Source organism: Talpa occidentalis, unplaced genomic scaffold, assembly GCF_014898055.3.
Source record: "Talpa occidentalis isolate TD23 unplaced genomic scaffold, MPIMG_talOcc4v2.1 talOcc4.11, whole genome shotgun sequence".
NCBI classification, from domain to species: Eukaryota; Metazoa; Chordata; class Mammalia; order Eulipotyphla; family Talpidae; genus Talpa; species Talpa occidentalis.
The window spans coordinates 37,207,528-37,230,289 of record NW_023601104.1 but is presented as its reverse complement, the minus strand read 5'-3'; the positions used below and the strand labels follow the sequence as shown (position 1 = coordinate 37,230,289).

At 41.1% G+C, this 22,762-nt stretch overlaps 2 protein-coding genes across 5 annotated transcripts in view; one reads left to right on the top strand and one right to left on the bottom strand.

Annotated features, from left to right (window-relative positions):
* NPTN (neuroplastin) overlaps window positions 1-11,936 on the top strand; it is a 68,298-nt gene extending 56,362 nt beyond the window's left edge. For both annotated transcript variants that reach the window (XM_037502898.1, XM_037502896.2), the window contains 4 exons: window positions 2,615-2,888; window positions 9,579-9,600; window positions 10,361-10,435; window positions 10,910-11,936. In XM_037502898.1, the coding sequence (XP_037358795.1) occupies window positions 2,615-2,888; window positions 9,579-9,600; window positions 10,361-10,421 (357 nt within the window). In that variant the 3' untranslated portion in view covers window positions 10,422-10,435; window positions 10,910-11,936. The remainder of the gene's footprint in view (window positions 1-2,614; window positions 2,889-9,578; window positions 9,601-10,360; window positions 10,436-10,909) is intronic.
* Window positions 5,811-22,762, bottom strand: part of REC114 (REC114 meiotic recombination protein) — an 81,229-nt gene continuing 64,277 nt past the window's right edge. Inside the window, exons 4-6 of one of the 3 annotated variants that reach the window (XM_037502901.2) lie at window positions 19,490-19,702; window positions 14,968-15,051; window positions 5,811-10,005 (exon numbers count right to left, since the gene is read on the bottom strand). In XM_037502901.2, coding sequence (XP_037358798.1) covers window positions 9,982-10,005; window positions 14,968-15,051; window positions 19,490-19,702 — 321 coding nt within the window. In that variant the 3' untranslated portion in view covers window positions 5,811-9,981. Of the gene's footprint in view, window positions 10,006-11,941; window positions 12,198-14,967; window positions 15,052-19,489; window positions 19,703-22,762 lie in introns of those variants that run through there. The other 2 variants (XM_037502899.1, XM_037502900.1) reach the window with 2 other exon arrangements.

Genomic DNA, 22,762 nt, shown 5'->3' with positions numbered 1-22,762 from the left:
GATGCCATGTTACAGATTTTCAGAGTAGGTCCTGGATCAATATTTAGTTTTGTAAGGTGCTGGCAAGGAAATGTCCATTTCTCTCTATTGCTCCCTGGTAGGAGGGCCTTTGAGCTTTTGCTAAAGCAAGTTGGGGTTCCTCAGTGTGTGTTTTCATTTTTACTGTTCTCATGTACTCTTTAATCTGTTGTATTTTAAATCACACTATTACTTTCTCTAGCTTTCAAACTTTGTATCATTGGGAGAGAAAGCTTTCAGTGAAGGAGCTATAGTGAAAAACCTATTTCTAGGTTGATGCCTTTGAAAACAAGTTTGTTGAACAGTCTAAACTTGGTTGAGTGCTGAGATAAAATGCTTTCAATTTTTTCTGGATACTAGTTCCAGTTTTTAACTTTCTTTTCTGGAGAGATTTCCCATAGCTTTCTTGGAAATGTGTTGCTTATAAAAAGTTTAGTCCAGTCTAATCCAAAATTCCAGTTTTATTTCCCACCCCCTCTCCCATAGTTGAAAGGGAGAGCCAAGGGATTATACTTAAACTGTCTTCTGGGTTCTTCTTTCTTCTCTGTGGGTGGGAAGAGAGGACAGTCTACTTTTGGTTGCTGCTGCTTCTGTGGCCTTAACTGACTGGCTTGTTCCTATATGAGCTTAGTTCTTTAAAGGGCCAATGATCAGATAAGAGTTCACTCCAAGTGAACCTTTGATTCTTCCTTTACTCCAGCTACAGGTGAGCTAGTCCTGAGCTTCTCACTGTTGGGGTCTGCTCACTTGGAAGGCAGCCTTGTTAGCTGGAGGAACTGGAACATTACGGCTCTTCAGATGGTGGGGTAGGCTACACTGCCTGCTTGTACAACCTTTTCAAAACTGAGAGGTATAGATCAACCAACCAGTCTGCTGCCTAAACAAATACTAGAATTAAGATTTCTTCTTGGTACTCCCAGTCTTCGAATGATTCTCTTAGCCCCTGTTCCAGTTGGCTCTGGGGTAGAAGGATATAATGCAAACCGTAACTCTTCCATCCCTTCTATAATTCAGTTTTCTCTTCTATGGACTAGGAAAATGTAATGGGATTTAGGTGATGACTGGGCTAAAGATAACCTGGTGGGGATGCCTTTTATTAAGTCTTGGGAGGACTGTCTGCCTTTGGTTTGTGTTTTTGTTTGCTTTTTTTTTTAAAGATACTTCTGAGACTTCTCCATCAGTTCTGGGGCAATAGAATAAATCTCATTCAGTATCTTATTACACATTGATTGGAAAGAGGAAATTTCTTCCATGTAATGGTGTTCAAAAAATACCAATTGAAAGCTTGCAGAACAGTGTGACTGGTCATTAGTGAAAGCATGGAATTAATGAGCAAGTAGGATGGCACAGAAATGTCCATTTCTCTCTATTGCTCCTTGGTAGGAAGGCCCTTGAGCTTTTGCTGAAGCAAATTGGGTTTCCTCAATGTGTGGAATTGGCAGCTTTCTAATGCCTGGAGTTGAAGTTTCACAGGATAAAATTCTTAATTTTGAAGGTCATAGCCATCTCAACAGACAGGTTGGAACATCATTCCAGGGGTTATTTCCCCCTTCCCCCCCCCGCTGCCTCTGCTTATGCTTTAATTGTTGCATAACAAATTACATTTGAGTCCTTTTTTTTTTCTTAGTATCCCATGAGATCAGCAGTCTATCCCAGTTCCATCCAGACCCCCGGTCACGTACTCTCACCTCTGCTTCCCACATGTGTCTGCCTGGAGCACCCTGTCCTGCTTGTTTGTTTAAATCTCTTCTTCAGTATACTTACAGATGTTAGCTCTTCTCAAAAGATTTTCTAGACTCATTCTGATACTGTCCACTCACTCTGTTCCCCACAGCACATTCTACATAACTCTGTGGGGCTTCTTACCATGTTCCTATAACCATCCCACTGGAGGTCTGGTTCTCTCTTGAATTCAGTCTCTTTCTTAATTTTTGTGTCAACTTTTCTCTTAATATTTCACCTTACTCTTAGTAGGATATAAAACATATAATGTACATTAATTAGTAAATATTGATTGATAAACTTTTCCTTTAATCCTTTAATTCTGAAAGGAAAGGGACCTTGTGAATTTTCCCTACTCTGACTTCATAGTAGGGATGCATTTTTTCTGAAGATAATTTAAGACTTCACAGAACTCACCAATGTGATATAGATGTGCTGACTTTGAAGTCCTCAGAGAGGCCTGGGGAGCCAGACATGCTTGACCATGGAGGTCAAAACTCTCCTTCATCCTCATCCTGATATGGCTTCTTACCTAATGTTGGAAGCAGCATTTTCTAGATTCCAGTTGGTTTTTTCCAGTCCTGTAGGGTAGGACCTCCATTCACTTCACTGGAAGTTGGAGAAGTCTGGAGGATCAACAGCAGGGTAGGCCTTTATCTCATTTCTGTCAGAAGCTTGTTAATTTGTTGTTGTTGATATCAAGGGGAAGTCGGTAACAAAATGCTTAAAGTTCCATGGACAAATACAGAACTAGATATTACCCCCTCATCCCAGCCAGAGTCTGCTAAGAATAAAGAATAGCATCATCCTGTCTTGGGCACTTAGTCACCTACTCTGACCTTTGTGTACTCTCACTTTATCTACCCCTGAGCAGGAGATTGTCAATACCTCTGGCCGCTTCTTCATTATCAACAAGGAAAATTACACTGAGCTGAGCATCATGAATCTTCAGATCACAGAAGACCCTGGCGAGTATGAATGTAATGCTACCAACTCCATTGGCACTACCTCCGTTGTCACCATCCTTAGGGTACGGAGCCACTTAGCCCCACTCTGGCCTTTCTTGGGAATTCTGGCTGAAATCATCATCCTTGTGGTGATCATTGTCGTGTATGAGAAGAGGAAGAGGCCAGATGAAGTTCCTGATGGTAAGAGCATCCCTACAAAATAGCTGTAATGTTGGGGGGTTGGTTCCTTGGGGTGGTTTCCAAGCACCTAAAGAGGACTATAAGGATGTTGGAATTCAATCCCAAAAGGAGAGAAGGAAAATTCTTATACTGGTTCCTTAACCCCACCCCCAAGATTTTTTGCATTTGCCACCCAGAGCTATAATTATTAGCTCTGTCCCTCCATTTGGGTGTTCTCCAAACCATAGTCCCATCTGCCCTTCAGGCCCCATGTGGGGAATGGGCAGCTGTCAGTCTCTTTGTTCAGCTCTATCCTCCTTCAATACAGATCATCAGGCAGATTGAGCTTGAGGAGAATCCAAGTCAAGCCTAGAAGCCACCCCAAGATCGCAGGCCACCTGGCCTTCCAGGCAGATTTAAGGTATCTAATTGGTTATCACATGGTTGCCTGGTGTAACCCCTGTAGGTAACTGCCCCAGCCCAGTCAGACTCCTCAGGAAAAGCCATTGGAACATGCCAGTCCTTGGTTCCCTTACTTGGTCTTTCTGATAGTTTTTCAAGGTTCTTGGTGAAGCCGGCACCCACTATTTGGCTTCTCTGTGTCTCACAGGCAAGAGTGGTGAAGGGCAAGTGATGTACCTGCAGTTCAAGACAGAAATGGCTAAGTAGTAACACCTGTTGTACATGCTCAGGTGACACCCCAAACTGGCCTAGAGTCTGACAAGGGGAGTGGATAGTAGCAGCAGAAATGCAGCAAATTGTTAAGTTTATAAAGAAAAAGAATCTTAGATCATTGAACCTGTTCAGAGTCAGAAAAGTCCTGGGAAATGTTTGCTTTGTTTTTTGGTCATCGATGTTCCATTTCTAGCCCTGTGGAGCTTATGATGGAGGCTTGTTATCAGTAGTACCTCAGATTCTAACTGACTCCCCAGCCCTGCTCTTTCACCCAGTGTAATTAACTTCAGCAGGAAAAACAAGTTAATCAGCTAACCATCACTGCCACGTGCCTGTCTCTGGCCAGACAAGAAGGGATGCACATAAACTCAGTGGAGGCCAACCTTGGGTGATGGTGTCTTGGGCCTGTGCACGGTGGTGCTGCCCTCTACTGCATAGACTTGTCTGTGTCCCTGCAGCTAACCAGCAGACCCACAGCACCTACCATGTGTCATGGAGAATGCACAGGGAGGCTGCTGCTCCCTCAGGAACAGCACAGCCCTGAAAGCTTCAGTGGCTTCAGACTCTGGGAGAACGTGTTTGAAAACAACACCCACTTCCCCTTCTTTTCCTTTCTTCTCAGCAGTTCCGAAGTCTTGTTGCTGGCACTAGCTAGAGGGAGGATTGTGGTGAGGCTGGGGGGACAGACTTTTTGTTGAAACTAACCTGGTAAACTTCTCTGCAAATGTGCAATCAGCAGTGAGCTAGATGGTGGGATCTGCTGGACATAGATGGGCCTCTGCGATATGAAGAGTGTCCCCCAAATTTTTACCTGCCTTCTCCTAGGTCACAGAACAGCTATTTTGTGACATGAAACTGCTTCCTGGGGGGTTTCATATATCCCTAATGTATTTTTCTCTAAGACCTTTCTCTTTTCTGCTATATACTAGGACTTCCAGAGCACCTTTATTTAGATTTGAGAATAAGGGTGAGAGTTGCTGTCTCTTGTGTTTTCTGGGGGGGACCAGTTAAGTCTCACTGCTGAAAAAAGGCTTTCTCATCCCCCCACAGAAATTTGCTTTTCCTTTGCTGAATATCATCTTTCTTAGCCTGCCCGTTGGAAATGTTGGGAATCAAAAAACCAGATAGGAAAAGGCAAAACCAGAATTTCAATGAAAAGATAAGCCTGGCTGCCACTCTTGTGACAGAACGAAACACTGACTTAGCATGTCCCTGTTAAGAGGTTCCTTGTGGGAAGCCACTTCATTTACCAGGTTACTATCCTAGTGTGTGAAAGAAAACCTTTGGGTTAGATGTGAGAAATGGTTAGTGTTGGTTATCTGACAAGTGGAGACACCTGCCCAGTTGCCTGGGCTGCTATCCTTTTTTTTTAAGAGTTCCATGGCTTTTGGATTTAAATGTGAACCAGTTTGTTAGAGGAGACTTCTGGCCAGCAAATCTTCTGAACAGTTTCCTGGAAGGAAAATATCTCTTTTAAGCTAAATTGTTATAGACAGTGAATGAATCCTACATAAAGGAAATGCCTGCAGGGTAAGTGCAAAGTAAAAATCTCTTTGCTCTAGTCTCTTGGAAGAATACTGTAATGCAAGCAGCTTTGGCCTTTTGTTGTTGTTGGATTGGGTGCAAAATTTGGGTTGCTATATTATCACAATGTGTGCATTCTCTCTGCTCCCTTTCCGACAGCCAGTGGGGCCCAGGTTCCATACATCATCTCCACATCCCCGCCGTCACTTGAGCATTTCCTGCCCAGTTTTCTCCTGTCTATTTCCTTCTGTCAAACGTATCTCTGTTCCCTTCCCCCCTTTTCTGCTCCTTTCCTGGACGTAATCATTAAAAAAAATAAGGCTGATTATCCTTCATGGCTTTTTCTCCTCCAGCCAGTTTTTCCTCAGCGCCTAGTAATTTTCATAGAAAGAACCAGTTCTGCTCATATGTGTTATTTCCATATTCCCAGCCCCAAATTTATCCCCATTTACATATGCTTTCCTTTTAGGCCTGGAGTTTTATATGATGAATCTTTACTATCAGATAACTGTGCAGCTTTGTGTTGACTAATTTATACCATTATGAAAGTGAATTTTTATAGGCCTAACTTGCGTTTTCTCTGCCAAATTGGTATTTTATTATCAAGATATAACTATATTTTTTTCTGACTCACTGAATTTTTTGTATGGAAAAAAATTCATATAAACCTGATAATATTCATATTTGGGCAATCTGTGTTTTCTTGGTAACAGTCTCTTGCTAGAAAAAAACACTTAAGTGAACACTGCCGAAGTGTAAAGACACACAAATTTGAATTTATAGAATTCAGCCTGCATATGTTTTACTAGAAAAACATTACTTTAGATTTCTCACATAGAAAATATTTAGGGTTATGGTTTAGCTATTTCCAGGAAAAAAAAAAAAAGCCTATGTCTTTTTGTCTCTGAGAATATATTCAGGACATTTCATAGGTGAAACTCATGTCTACCTCCCACTAGGCTTCTCTTCTGGTCTCTGAACCAATAGGTTGACTTGCAGGTAGATTAACTGCCTTTCACCTTTGGTGTTTGCAGAACAGGCAAGTCATGGAGCCAAGTAAGAGCTTCAGTTTTTCACTTTATTCACCTCTTATCTACAGTCTCTGAAAAAGTTTAATAATTCACTAAAAACTAGGTCCAGCTAGCGTCCCTCTTGCCTCTGGACTTGGAATATAACTGTTAGTTCCCCACATATGCTTTCATGGCACGGCACCCCTCTGCAATTCCTGGAGATGGCCAGCAGACCTGTTCAGTTGCTGGGACCTTCAGTTCCACTGGATATTTTAGTAACCTCAGGTTAAAACAATAGGAATGGACTTAAGAAATGCTGGCATCATTTACCATTTTCACTTCTGGGGCATAATTTTTATATGCAAGTCAAAGCAACTCTTAATAAGGGAGATTTTTGACTTTTCGTGGGGATCAGTTTTAGTGACTCATAGTTCTAAAATGTCTAGTTTGGATATAAGAGTTAACTGTAATGTCCCACTACCTATTAGCTGGTGAAACATTTGGTAGCATATGAAGCTTTATAACAGGCCAGGCATGTTGGGTAGAAATGTGACTTTTTAAGATGACACGCAAAATAATTCGTTGTCTTCTTAACTAAAGGTCACCTGGGTCCACAAGTCACCTTATGGAGAAAAGACAATAGGTCCAGACAAGGAAGGAAACTGGAAGTAACTGTAATCTCTTTCGGGTTTAATGGTACTCTGCTGAGATCAGGCAAACTTTAAGTGGAATAAACCCTTTCTCAGTGAGATGAAGACAATGGAAACGGAGTTTTGACCAGTCAGTCAGCTCTTGGTCAAAGCTCTTGGTCATTTTGACTTGAAAGCCATCTTTTGGGAGGTGATACTGTATCAGGTAATCTGTTAATTACCGGGCATCTAAAGCGCCTTCCAGTGACGAGGCAGACACAGGGGAGCAAAGGCTGTAATGCATTTGGTTAGGGAGACAGAATATTCAGATAAATCAGAGCGCAGCAGCTCCCAGAACTTCACTCGCATCAGTAGATTTCAGACACATCTTGTTTCCATTCTTCCCAGTCCTCTTCCTCTCATCTAGACTCTGGCTGCGAATAATTCCAGGTGGAGAGAACAGTCGTTGCTTAAGGCCGTCTTTTGGCCTGAGGGTTCGGGGTTTGTTGATATTTGTCGGTTACTATGACTTCTTTTTTTTCCCCCCTCAATTGCATCAAACCCTTAAAACATGGTGGTAAGTGAGCGATATGCATGCTTTTGGAGTTTGTTTAATCTCCGCTTCAGTCTATACAATGCACAGTTCATGATGTTAACACTTCAAGTTTACTTCATTCACTTTCACAACTAATTTGGATTTCAGTTTGCTGTTTAACCCTCATTTACTTTGATTTTTGTACCTTTTTCTGTAGTTCTGTTTTTTTCCCTCTCTCCTGATTTCCCTTTTAGGGGTCAAATTGTTGCTTTGTCTGACCTGTGAAGGGAGAGTGGTGCTGCAGGTAGTGATTCAGTCTAGGAAAGTGAAGATAGGAGGCTCTTTTCTTTGTTCCTTGTAAATGTGAAAGTGGATTTGGAGGAAGACATGAAGGGGGAGATCTTAAGCTGTAGGCACTACTGTGAATAGCAGCTGCTCCCACTTGCTGGCATGACAGCTACACCAGAACCACTTTCGCTAAAACCCCTACAATGCGGCCTTTTGCACGTTTGTTAGCTTGTTGGGCTGAAAAATGATGTTGCTGGTCAGACACCAGGGAATATGCCCACACCACCAAAGGAAAGAAAAACTTGTGGCGTGAAGCGCTTGGGTTGGTGCTGCCAGCATCATGCTTTGAAAAGATTAGCCTGGCCATCGCGATTCACCCCTGCCCTGCCCTTCCTTTAATGGTGGGAGTAGTTTGTTGGTATTCTTGAATCAGCTGTCTTGCTTTAGAATTTTGTGTTTTCAGGTGCACAGCCAGAGCACTAAAAATATTCTAAGTTTGCTACTGTCTCTTTTCCTTTAAGTCCCCGAAGTGCTTATTAGTTCCTAGCATGTAGCTGAGCTGGCTTGGCTGGGATGCTGAGAGCATTAGGGGTTGTGCTGAGGAAGGATTAGGTTGGGTTTGTGTGTCTTAGTAACTGAAATGTCTATACACACAGATGTCTTGGGTGTCCTTAAGTCTTAGTTTGTTCTCTGTACCTGTTTGATAGTGAACTGATGTTAGTCATAGACTCCTGTGGACACTGGTGTGTTGCTAGCCGGGCTGATAAACTGTTGGTTTGTGGTTGGTTCTTTTTTCTTTTCTTTTCTTTCTTTCTTTCTTTTTTTTTTTTTTTTTTTTTGAAATATTTTTTTGCTCCAGTCACTGTGTGTGCTGGCGGTGGCTTTGCCTCTCCGTTGCCTCGAAGGAACAGGTGGAGCAATGTCTCCTTCTGACAGACATTACTCCTGACGTGTGCTCCTGCAGATGCCTACACTGAGACTGTAATCTCATAACTGCTTCATGTGCACTAAGCCCCCTTGTGGAATCCTGCTGAGAGTTTTTCTAGAAGCCTTCAGTGAAATCAAACTCTTGAATCATTTCTTCCACCTGACTTATAAAACGAGAAGGATTTAAGAGCACTTACTTGTTCTTTTCCCTTTGTGGGTCTTTAAAAAAAAAAAAATCTAAGTCTATCCCTGCTTAAAGGGGACCCCAACTTGCCCTTAGTTGAAACAGGAAAGAAAAACTTACAAATTAGAGTCATAAAATACCAATTTTAAGAAGGCTTCTAAAACTCAGATAGAAGCATTTCAATTAAAACAATCAATCTCATGGCTCATCTAGGTTTGGGTTCTGGTTTTGGCCAGGACATTGGAATGAGCCTGTATAGTTATCTAACGTTCTTTTCTAGAGGGCTGTCACCACTCAGCTTTCCCTGGTGTGTCGCAGAACAGACTCTGGTATGCAGAGTACAGCCGCGCACGGCTGGCATAGTGTAGGTTGAACAGTCGAGGCTTCCTCTTTCTCAGTCACATTCTCCAAACTAAAGAGTCTCCCAAAGATTACAAAATGGCGAGAAAAAAAGCAGTATTTTTGGGGGAAGTGAGGATGTGTGGTTAAATGTATAGAATACACATTCCTCTGCACTGTAGGATTGAACCAGAACTGTGCATGCATTCACCACAAGAAAACAAACAGCAGGATTTTACAACTGAAATGTTGGTTTGTCTTCTCATCTATTTAAGAGTGAACCACTGGAACTTGGGGACAAGATGAATATAATATTGCAGCCTCTCTGTCCGCTACAGTTGCAGTTTTTCATGACAAGCATTCAAAGTGTTAACTAAAACCATTGAAACAACATACCTGCCATTAAAAACTTGAACCTAGAAATAATAACTCCATGAGTGTTTTGCACCTCCAGATGGAATGGCCTTGAATCAGTGCTATGAATAGCCATGTTTGCCACTTGCCGTTTGCTGTTTTGTCAATCCTTATGCAGAATCTCACGATTTTCTCCTTTCTTCTCTGTCTCTCAATGGATTACTAAAAAACTGAACACCTGTGTAGATGACGAACCAGCTGGGCCAATGTAAGTATGTTATTGCACATTGATTCAGTCTTGTGTTATTTGTATTTGCAGTTTATTGACGAGTAGCTAAGATTGGAGGGAAGACAGTGAGTGGAAATGAACACTGCAGTGTAGACTGCAGGGAACTGACTGGTGGCCATTTTGATTCCCAGGACAAGCTGTACAGTTTTGTTCTTATTGGCAAAATAAAATGGAATACTATGCCAAAAAATAATTGCACATTCCTTATGCTTTAAGTTGATATGCGAGAAAACGGCTAGTATGAGAGCTTCAGGTTGTGTTAAAGTCAATTTCAAGATGGACTGTAACATGAATAATCTGGTTCCATCAGCAGTTGTTGATTTCAAGAGATGGAGCTGCAAATTTGGAATCAATCCAAGATTAGAATTTCCCAGAGTTGGGGACCTAAGGGTGGAGAGGGAGGCAAACACCCAAATTAGTTATGTACCAGAGGGGCACAACAGTGCTTTCTGTGTGTAATTGTCTTTCATCATTTGAGATCAGTAGGAAAAACTCTCACTTTTTTAGTAATTATGGCTCATAATCAAGAGAAAATAATACCTGTATATCATCTGCCTTGGGAGTCAAAGGACCTATTAAGAGGTATGTAGGCACTTTGTACAGGGAATATCTATATGCACAATAAAATCTCTACACCAGGGATGGCAGTAAGTGAAAGAGTCCCTGTATTTCCATGTGTTATACTTTGAAAAGCTGCTGATGTGAGTTTAACTCTTACAATGCAATTTTCCCTCCAAAGGAAAACCAACTCTACCAACAATCACAAAGATAAAAACTTGCGCCAGAGAAACACAAATTAAATACTGCTTATAATGTAAGTATGGTTTTCTATAAGTTTCAAAAATCATAATCAAATGAATGTGCCTCTCTGTTGACCTTGCTACAAACCCTTTAATAGTTACTTGTGAGATCTTTTATTTCAGAGCAGCAGATACTCTGTCCAGTTAGCAGCTGGAAGAGTTTTCAGCTGTTTCTCATTTATATAAATGCCTTTTCAGAACATGTATATGGTGTTTCAAAATACTTTGCACCATTATTTATTAGTCATCGTTTTAAGCAGGTTATACCCAGAGGCCAGTTGGTCCCAGTTTGCTTCTGCGGGCAAGGCAAGAACGGTGGCCAGGCATAGCCAGGCCGGAGTGCCGGTCTGTGAGGCACATGGAGATCAGTGATTCACCCCACATCCCTGAGCATGCTGTTTGAACCAAAGCTTGATTTCATGTAGCTCCTGTGTAGTCCTGTGTGAGGGATGGTATTTCCTTTTAATGTCCAAATATTCTTTTTGCAGGTCTTTAGGTTCCTAAAACTGGGGGCAACCGACCTGCTAAATTTTCTGCTTGGACCTCTTTGGTTCTCTCCCCTTTCAAGTGAGCGCCACCACCACGACTGTCTAAAGCATGCCTTATTTAGCCTCTCCTGTAAGGGTGACCTCGCCAGGTACATTTTAAACAATGCTTCAGTGTAGAAGGTGTAAACTATTTGGGGCTTGATGTGTTGTGAATGTTGCTTTTGTTTTTTTCTTTCTTCCTTCCTCCTCTGGTAAAATATTTAAATAGAAGTGAAAAGGTCCTCTGAGGATCAGATCATGCATGCGCCATTTTTTACTTACTGCAGCTGTTAATTGGCAAAGCTCTAAAATGCACTGCTGCCATCTAGTGATACATTTTTGTAAAGTACAGCAAAATCTACAGATATATACAGTATATAAATATATATATATATATTTATATTTTTGGGGTGGGAGAAATCCAAAATAAAATAAATGCTTGTTTCATTTTTAAGCTGCTGATATTTGTTCCTTACTGTATGTTGTCAGATGAGGAAATTGTGCAGTTCTGGTACATAAAGATGAGTAATATAAACTGAAATCTGTAATTTTAAGGGCTTAACCTACGACTTTGATAAGCTGGAACAGTCCACTGAATGGATATAATGAATTGCAGTATATATATGTATGATTGCTTTCTAAGTGATTTTTTTCTTTTAAGTCATGTAAATTCTTAAATCCTTTTGCACTGATGTGTTGAACCTTACTTACTGTACATTCAATTAAGGCAAACTTTTATAATTTGCCTTTTGTTTTCAATGACCTTGAAATGTTATAGCATGGTATTCTATGCAACTAGTTATACTTTGGGATTGACACACTGTATTTTTTCACATTGATTTGAGTGTAGATTTTCTTGCCCAGCAGGGTTCTCACGCGGTGTGTAACCGTAGCTGCATGTACGTGTGTTTTGTGTAATTGTTGAAGTGCAATGATGTATAAAAAAGTGGATTCACCTGTTTTTAAAAATAAAACATTGATAAAGGTGTTTGGAATAATGCTTTTTATTCTGGCATCTTTAATCTTAGGAAGAAGCGGTTTTCTAAAATTTTCAAGTTCTTTAGTTCTAAGTGTACACTGAGTGTTACTTTCTCAACCCTGTCAGCTTTTTTAGTTCCTTTTCCACCTCTTCCACAAATGCTGGGAAATTCTGATCCATGAGGCACAACCGTAGAAAGGGGCCTAACTCTTCCACATTCCATGCAGACTGTTGATAGACAAGGGGGAGCTCCTCAGATGCCAGGATAGACTGTGGGGATTTCAGAAGAATAGTTTACTAGAGATTACAAGTGAAAGCAACACCCTGAGTACTAGAACAGCATTGCCTTAAGGAAGATTAGGGAAACATACACCAAAAATTAGTGTTAATTAGCTCTACAGGGGTCCTTTACATAAAATGTTTCTAAATAAATACAGGAAGTGAGATACACTTGAAATACTTAAGGATGTTTAGTAACAAAATGACTTGCAAAGTCATGATCTGATCCCATTTTAATGACGAATACTGAGCTGCTAAGAAACCTGGCCATGAATGAAACTCCACTAACTTATTCCAGTCACCTGGAATGGGCTTGAAAGCAGGAACTGGGTTCTTTATTACATGCTTTAAGAGGCTACAAACTGGGGCCTCCCCCGGTGGCGCAGCGGTTGCGTGCTGGGTTGCGAAGCTGCCTGCAGCCTCCGCAGCGCCGGTTCGATCCCCGGGTAAGCCGCCGGAAGCCACCGGAAGCCTCTGCAGCGCCGGTTCGATCCCCGGGAAGCTGCCTGCAGCCTCTGCAGCGCCAGTTCGATCCCCCGGCCACCAGCAAGGATCTCACGTGGTGAGACACACCCCTCCTGCTGTGCCCACTGCTTCCCCCCAGCAGTGTACTTCAATACATCTGTCTGTTCTGCTCACCACTCTCTGGTGAATCCTCTCACCCCCTCCCCCTCTGGCCCACACCCCAGCTCCCCCATGCAAAAATAAAAAAAAGGCACAAACTGATCAACAGGACAGTTAGGTCACATCTTTTTCTGGCCCTATCCATGAAACTTGATAAATACAGAGAGTAACAATCATCACCACAATCTAGACACCAAGCTTTCTGTCACTCCCCAGAAAATTCCCTGATGCTACCCATAACCCCTGGCAACTACTGACTGGTTATCCATACTTTATAGTTTCGCCTACAGAATGTCATATAAATGAAATCTTAATGACATTAATTTTTCACATGCTTATTTGCCATCTGTATGTTTCTGGCCACAAAGTATTTTGAAACCAGTTGAGTAAGTTGCCAGTATTAAGAAAGTTCTAGTAAAAGTCTGACTGTGCTTGGCAATTTGGAAGATCTGACAACACTGGATGCACAGTCCAGCTCTGTGGAGGTCTAACCTACCTTTGGTGCTTTGACCCAGTCTTTCTCTTCACATGAATTTTCATTCTGTAGGTGGCTTTATACCCTTTCCATGTATGGTCTGGTTTACTGCATTTGGATACAACTGATAAATCTCTAGGAACTATCTATAATATAGAAGTTTACTTTTCTAAATTCAAACAAGCTGTCCAGATTCTTCCTAAAGTTACAAAGAAGACAATGAACAGGGAGCCCTGTTCTCCAGCGAGAACCACTGTTGAAATGTCAGTGTATCGCGTTCCAAACATATAATTTCAAAAACCACGCCACACGCTGCTTTGTACACTTTTTAGAAACTTAAACTATACTATCTTTACATACCGAGATAAGAATTGACATCATTTCAAATTGACTGCATCTTTACCCCTCTGTGATTCTATCACTTTAACCATGCGAGTATTCTATTAGTGAACATTTATATTGTTTACAGTTTGCTTAATAACAGTGAAGAACATCTTTGTATGTTTGTGTAGTTAAAACAGAATTATAGATAAGATCACTGAATTTGATAAGTATCACCAAATTGCTCCCTCCAAAGTTTTACCAACTATGTTCATAGTGTGTCCAGAAGGTTAGAGCAAGTAAGTTAACACATCTGAACTCTCAATCTGGTGGGTTTTTTTTTTTTTTTGTGAACATAGTTCTTGTATACTATGTAAACTGGACTAAGGTACACCTTCTCTAGTGTCCTTAGCCTCTGACTCAATTAGCCTGTCATGCCTGTGCCTCATACTGGGCAGTATGAGGTCTGCCCTGCTGCTGAACAGACAGACATTCTCATTTTGTCATAGTTGCTTGGTTATGGAAAGAGACAGATATGAATTCTTAAGTCTTCTTACCTCTTAATTTTTTATCTATATTTATGTCCACTTATTTTGAGATAGTGATAAGCCAGATGGAGAAAACTCCCAAAGTTCTTTTGCATACTTTTGTTAGCACAGTTTAATACATGCTATAAAATGAAAATTTATCCTTGAATATTGATGAACTCCCAAGTAAAATTTCGCAGAAGGCCCAAGCTGTTTGTCTGACACAGTGGGAACATGATGAGGATGGGATAGTCCTCAAGGAGCTCCCAGCACAGTGAACATCAAGTGGCACTGAGTTTGAATGAAAAGGGTTTCGCAGGATTTTTTGGTAATAGAAAATTGCAAGTGGGGAGCAAATGTCAGAGAGTAAGTCTACGGTAACAGAGTTGAATCCTCCTGGTTTCTACACATTATTAGTTGCGATCTCAGCAATGAAAATTTGCCCCACTGGAAAACACTGTTGCTCTGACTCCACGCTTGGTATTTATAGAGTGGCTTGTTGACATTTTTACAAGACACTGGGAAAGTGTCTTTATTAAAGTGTCTTTATTAAAGTGTCTTTATTAAAGACTAAATTCTTTATTATACACATTTAAAGACTAACTCTACACCACTCTTCCCCTTACAAGAACAGCTCTTCAGTATGTGCCACCATGTCTAACATGGCAGGGGTATAAGGAAATGGTTTGTCCGTTGCCATCCGGTATAGTAAAACATTAGGTTACCATTCTAAAACAAGGGAGTGTAAATTCAGGAATATAAATTCTTTGGGATACTGATGTTTATGAAAAGAAAACACAGAAATAGCCTCTACCTGCGCTAACCAGGTTACTGAGGTCCTTGCTCCTGCAGTGCTTGTTCTGGCTGGTACAGACTCCTGCTCTGAGGTTTGGTGTGTCTGCAGTGAGACATGTCATCAAAGGATTAGCTGAACATAATCATAAACACCACAGACCATTACAGAAGGGAAACATGGCACTCGTAGTCAAGGCAGAAGAGAGGACCAGTAAAGGCAGACAACAGAATCACTGACTGTGTGGTCTGTCCTGGCTTATGCTGGGCTCTTACTGGGTTTAACTCAGAAGAGGCACCAAGAGAGTTCACTTCTGAGCCTGTTGGGCGGTACCTACTATCCCCAGTGTCTGGCCTGCAGTGCGTTGTGTCTTCAGAGCCCTGGCCCAGGACCACAGCCACAACTCAGAGCGGTGGATATCGCTCAGTTTCTGAGCATCATGATTTGTCACCTAAATGTTACTACTTTAATTGCAGAGAAACAAAGTGCAATAGAACCATGTTTTCAGTAAAAATTTTAAAGATCTTCTTTTAGAATCCTGAGGGAATAAGTTCTTCTGTAAGTAAAATCCCTACGTTATCTCCATTCAACTATGATTATGCCTGCTACAGGGGTGATGCAGGGAAGGGAGCCAGAGGTCTGGCCCTAAAGAAGCTGCAGCCCAATGAGAACTGAACCAGTGAAATGACCACGGTGCACCCAGGCTGTGCTGCGATGGAAATGACAAAATGTGTTCAGGTTCAGAGCGTAGGGAGTGGCGTGCAGGAGAGCACCAGAGTCCACACTGTGAGGAACTGTTCTTGAACAGAAGACAACACATTTTTCAGGCACATACAATGAGCGAGGTGTACAAGGAGACATGGAGGCATAAAGACTGCAAGTCCTGCTTCTACTTGAAAGCATGAGAATTTCTGAGCACCTACACCCCTTTTCCTAACCGCATGGCTGCATGTCTGCTCTGTTCTGTATTCCTGTGGCTGTCACTTGATCTCCACACAGGCAGTCCCACAGAGGCGTGAGCTGGTGGTGTCACTGAGGAAGGAAGCAAGGCTCTCCTGGGAGGGTCTCAGTTTCCCAGCAGCATGTTGTGACTGCCCGAATTCACAGAGTACTTCTGGCACCTGTGCTATATGAAAGCTGACTTTTGTAATAGGTAGATATTAGCCAAAAAAAAAAAAAAAAAAAAAAATCTAAAAGCATCAACAGGGGGGTGAGGGCAGGGAGGGAACAAAGAAGAAGGATTAAGGAAAGAGAAAGTCAATGAACTCAAAGCTTAAGGGGCTGCAATAACTCAGGAGTGCTTAGGCAAGACCCAAACTTTGGTCCAATTTCCTCATCTTATAAAAATAAACTCATGCTTTTTGTGCCTAGTGTTTCTTCCAGCTCTGACATTTGACATTTGATGCTTTCCTAGGATGCAGATCAGTACAGCTCATGCCATTTTCTTCAAACAATGGAGAAAGACATTAACCACAGTCACAGACCACAAACTATGGATAAAGTGCCTGAAGGAAGCTGGTGGGTTGGCTCCAGGAGCAGACAGACAGTTCTGCAGAGATGGGGGGGTTCTGTATACATTGCAGCTGGAGCCCTGGCTGCTTGCTACTTCTGAACTTGTGCTAAGGAGGGAAAAAGTCTACCTAGCATCTGCCTGCCAACCTCTTTCCTGTCTCTTCTGCCCCCTCTCTGTGGGGCTGGATGGCCTTAAAAGCCCTCAAGTAAGAAACACCTGCTTAAACCACGATTACTGAAATTACAAGGTTGAAGTGAAAAAATATGAGCCAGGAAATGACTCAAGGACTTGAAATAGGAAGGCATGGAATTATCTCTTTTTGCAAAAAAAAAAAAAAAAAAAAAACTATTTTAGACCAAGAAATATAGAGGTATTGGGGAAGATGACACACCTGAGTACAGGAGAACGGCAAAGGGACTGCAACTTGGCCACAGCTCATGCCACTTAAGATGGATTCTGAGAAAGGAAGCATGATACCAAGTTTGCATACAGCAGATCACAGCAAACCTGGACCTGTTCTGTCATTAGAAAGATTAGCTTGTTCCAGGCAGTGCATCAGAATGTCTGCGCCCTAACAAGCTAACCCAATGGCTTTCTCTTGTTTGCTGCTCTGCAACTTCAGACACTCCATCTCAATTATACTTGCCAGGCACTGTACTAGGTGGTTTATATACAGCATGTCAGTCTCACCATTTCACAGGTGAAATTCATTGACCTGCATGAGATCATACAAAAACTAACAGGGTCAGGATTCAAATCTTGATCCACTTTGATTCCAAAGCCTATGATTTCTGCATAGCATCATGCCGGCTCATCTACTCAGAACACCAGACTGAAAGTCCCTGACTACAGAATGCAGAAAAGGCACGGAAGTCTTTTTTCATGTCCCACTTTGAGGGTAGTTATACTTAGTTATTTGGACTCGGCCTATAAAATCAGAGACCAAAGAGACATCTTCTGACACTGTAGCTCACAACCCTTAGCTTGTGTTTGCCATTGTGTTACAATTTCAGTTTACCTCTTGGTACCTAGATCACAGCATAGCCTGATTAGGTTCCAGCCTGATATGTCTTCAATCCCTTTCTAAGGCATTCCAGACCTGGTTCCAAAATCCTGGGAACCTATTTAGGTCTTCTTGTACCCCCTGTACTGGGCATACTATCCTCTAACCTGACTTTTAACTACCTGATGAAACTTGGGGGAAGGATCTACTGGAGGGGCAAAGGATCATAAACAACAAAGTGCCTTATAATAAACCTTCCACTCATTAGTAGGGAGGGGATTCTTAAAGAAGACAGGGGAAGCTGATGAGACAAAATGTTTGAAACTAGATCCAGGGTTTTTGAGACAGCAACTTAAGTGTTAAGACAGAAAGATACAGAAAAGAACTTGGTGATGAACAGTAAAAATGAATTGTCTTGATCCAGTGAATTTAAGGGAAAGTAGGATGAAATGATGAAAGCCAAGTTTAGAAAATCATTTCTCAAAGTAGAAAATAAAAAAATCCAGCTTGAAACAGGAATTTCATCTCCAAAGAGAGGTAAATATTTCTTTGAACAGCTATTCCAAAGAAATTCTATAATATGTGCTTTTGGTAGAAAATTCTCAAACAATGAGTCAAAGTTTTGCTTACAGACTGCCTTACACTCTTCAAAATTACTGAGGGAGGGCCCTCCAACAGCTTTCATTTGAGTTATAGCTATCTAGCTGTGAAAACTGTTTAAAGTTTCACTGAAAAATAAACCCCTTCTATGTTAATATTTAAACATTTTTATGAAAATCAGCTATTTCCTAAAAATTGTAGTGATTTTTGCAAATCTCTAATGTCTAGCTTAATTTAATGAAAGATAGCTGGACTCCAACATCACTGCCACATTTAATCTGCAGACACGTTGCTTTGGGCAAAATATATGAAGAAAACCTGGCTTCATGCAAGTATGTATAGATAGAAAAGGCAAAAAATAACCTTTTCAGGTAATTGTGGATATTATTTTGGTATGCCACCAAAATTGAGAAAGTTTCTTCAAGGTTAATTGCAACATAGAATCTACAATCATAACAATAAATGTGTTCCACTGTTAGATTAAATCCATTGGTCTATCTTATACTTGGAACAGAACATTTTTGTCCATGCACGCACGATTTTGTGTGCATACACTAGTTATTTGGAAATAATGGTTCGCTGAACTATACAGAAACATTTGCCATGTAATTATACAAAAAAGGTCACGTCCATTAATAGCACCATCAGAAAAGTCTTCTGGATTAGGAAGCTGTGAAGCTCAAGGAGCAGACAGAAATTTTCCAAGATTCTAATTTTCTTTTGGAAAGCTTATTTCACCACTGTCAGTAAATACTATCCGGCCGTTGTTTTCCTGAAGTGATATGCTGCTCACTTTACTCACTGTTGTAAAACATTCACCTAGCAGCCAAATCTGAACAGCCATAGTTTGCCATTGTGCTTCCAAGTAGTAATGGTGTTCTAAGAGGAAAGAGGCTAGTTCAGCTCCAAAACGGCTGCTTTCTCCTGAGACAGCTGGCATACTTCAGGATAAGAGTGGTTCTGTTCTGTTCCTTTTTGTAGCAAGTGACTGGTGATGCACATGATGGCTGCCCTTGGTGCCTCTGCCTTGATTTGTGCTATGTAGACAGTTTTGCTTACAATGTTTTTGCCCCCTTAATGCAAATAACACAGTGAGAAGAGCAAATAATGTTCAATATTATTACAAGAATGATTTTGATTTTGTGGATCCCTGAAAAAGTCTCAGGGAGGGGTCTGTGGACTGCACTTTGAGAACTACTGTTCTATAGTGACACCCAGGATGCGGCCAGGACTCTATCCTAATCTAATTTCTAGGACAAGTAGCTATGATGAATCTTCAGGTAAAATAAGTCAGTCAACATTAACTATCTCTTAACTCACAATCCTGATGGATTTCACAAATCCCACCATGATTTTGCCCCACGCCCACCCCCCCGAAGCACTACCTAGTCTGATGGCTCCCATAGCCAACACTCTAGCCTACTTACTTCAAGCTTCAGGGGGCTGCTCTGCACACAGCCCTTCCCTGGGCCTTCACCTGCCTTCAGTGGGCCTTGATTCAGCTGGAGCTCCTGGCTGATCCCGTCAGGCACCTGCACGGTTATATACTGGGCCAGGGTCTGCACACAGCTGCAGCAATGTTCCAGTGCCTGCTCCTTTGACCCGCCACCAAACTGGACCCGGAACATGCGGCTCTTGTTCTGTTTGACAAATCAAAGGTTATCCTCAGTGACCCTTGTCCTATCACTTTACTTTTATCCACTATGGTGTCTTCAATGACTACTTCCTTTTGCCTACAGGGGTGCTAATCTGGAGAAGGAGCAGTTATCCCTAGCTTGTTTACATGGGTATAAAAAAGCCAGTAACTAGTTTTCTTCCCCCTTTTGGGAGCTGCTTCTCAAACCAAATTCACTTCCTTCTGGGAACAGACATCAGCAAAAATGAAAAAGCCTGTATTACAGAGACATGGTCATCTTACTAAGAGACAAGTGTTTTGTCTTTGGAATAAAGATTTTATAGCTGCTCATTCCTTAGGTGAAAAGCCAATGAAGGAAATACAGCATTATCCTGGATCAATAAAAATTTTCTAAACCTGAGTATACAGAAGAGCAGACCAGGTCGGTACCACACCAAACAAGCTGGTGAATTTGAAAAACATGATTGGGGAACTAGGCAGGGGCAGGTGTTCAAAACAAACGGTTCTCCTGATAATCACCTGTAGTGCCTTTCATCCTTAAATAAGACCACCACACAAACCCCAAAGGGGAACACTGCCCTTAACATGACTTAGGAATTACATCCCTTGGCAAATCAGCAATTGTGGGAAAGAGGCAATTTAAATTTTAAAAAGCCAGCAACCACATCAAACTTTATTGTATGTTTAAAAATTAAATTTGTAACAGTAAGTCCATTGTTTTAATAATTTCCAGTCTAGTCTGTTGTGCCTAGGTTAGAGGGGCCAACTTACTCAAAAGCCGCCCCAAACTGGTAGCATGTATGGTGGACCTTTGTTCAATTTCTTCTGTAGCAACTTTACAATGCTAACTTAAAATAGTAAGAATACTTTCGAAAACCCTTGTTAATCTGTTAACCCCAATTAACAAAATCCTCTGAATTCCTATAAGCAAAAATTCCTTGATTTTGCTGTCCACAATTTACACATTATTTAAATTTTCAGACAAAGTCATCAAGCAAGGCCACATATTTAGCTTACAGAAAATGCCTGGCATGGCTAAGCAATGGTAAGGCATGTTTAGGGCAGGCACTGCCACTGTTTGGTTACCTTCATTTTTAATCACTTAATCCTTTCTCAAGTAATCCATTATCACACCCTCCAACACTGAAAATATATGAAAAGGAATAAAGATCTATGTATAAAAAGGAATGTGTAAATGTAATACATAGGTCTACATTAAAATATATATACACATACCTGTATACATAACCTATGAAATATATGTTTGTATAGCAGGTTATATATTATGTATATGTATATGTTTTAAACACTTTTTTCACACAAATGTAACTTAATTTTTCAGTTAACAATAAGTATGTAAAAATAGAAGTATGCCTCCTTACTTTTAATAGCTGAGAACTATTCCTTTAACTGGCCCCCTACTGACAAACATTTCCAGACTTTTTTCCTATTATAAGCCACAAAGCTTTGATAAGCACTTTTAGACATTTATGTATCAATGTCTAAAAGTAGATCTGTCTGGCCAAACTATCTGTATCGTACATTTTACATTTTGACACAAAATACCAAACTGCTCTGGAGCTAGATGGCACCAATTTACTCCCACCGAGAGGCTATGTTCCCATTTTCCCTATATCTTCCAACACTGGAGATTCTTATTCTTTTCAAGTTTTGTTAACCTACTAGTTTTAACAGATTTTTATTTTAAAATTTCAAATTTGACTAAAGAGAGGTTGAATATTTTTTCTTATGTATATCGGTCATTTGTATTTTTCCTTTTGGGTACTGCTGCCTAATGAGCTATTTCTAATCCATCCTACTTTAGACTTTACATGAAGATATTTATATGAAATACCTTTATGTTAGCATTTCTATTATGATTCCGTAATTATCTAACCTCAAAAGCAATCTAGTCGCTTTTGAGAAGTAATCACATTAAAAATTGTCCCTCACAGCTTGATGAAAAGGTTTATGCAGGAATGATATTTGAATTCCATACAGGGCAAAGACCTCAGAGCCCCGTTCTAAGTCCCAAAGCCTCTACGTGCACACAGGAAGAGGTTTCTTTAGAATGTAGTTCTGAGAAATGACAGGTTAGTTGTATGTCTGATAGCCTAACTGTAGTCTTACTCAGTGTTTGCTGCTGTGCAATTCTCAGATAGAATTTGAGCTTACCATCAGTGCATGTGGACCAAGATAAAGCCCAGGTTCATCAGGAAAAGTCTGAAAATGAGTTACATCTTTATTCCACATCTTCAATGGCATGAGGTACCACAACGGAAAACCTATTCCTGGGCTAACAAAAAGGACTATTACATTGAAAATCTCACTGAGATTCACTTTTATGCCATTATTAAAAGTCAGAAAGAGCTGCTTGTTGTGCAATGAAAAGTTTCAAGTGTATACTAATGTAACAGCGTGGTCTCCAGGAAAAGGGGAAGCTCCAGGTCCCCTCCCTGACCCACCCAAGGGAGGGTGGAGCTGAACAGGTTGGAGAAGAAGCTGGAGAGGGGTTGGAGGAAGGAAGGAAGCAGAATGGAGAGCAAGAAGGAGACCTGGAGGAGGCACATGGAGCAGAGAGACGTGAAGAAGCTGCACTTGTTTCTTGGTTCTGGCCTGGTCGAAACTGATGTGGGTGAGAGACCCGTGGGGAGACTGACAATGGCTGCATTTATCTTGATTTTGCACTTTTCCTCCCAGGCTTGTCTGACACTTTCTGACCCTTTTCTATGGATCCCTGCTGGAAGGTTCTTTAGACTTGTGGCAGGCTTTTGGGCCTTGCTTTGGGCCACATTTACCTACGAGGGGATGGGTAACTTTGATTTGGAAACAATATTCTTTGTCTTCTCTGTATTACACACTAATTGCATTAGAGTTCCTTCCATCAAAGTTCTTGTATGTTTTGTCTTGATGTGCTAGATGGCAGAACCTATTTAGAGCAGGCAGGTTTGGGGGTTCTGGGGTGCCCCTCTCCCTGTCCTATAACACTAACAGTCATGAACTGTCCCAAATATAGTCTCCAGTTTCTATCACGAATGAGATTTTCTCAAAATTACTATATTTT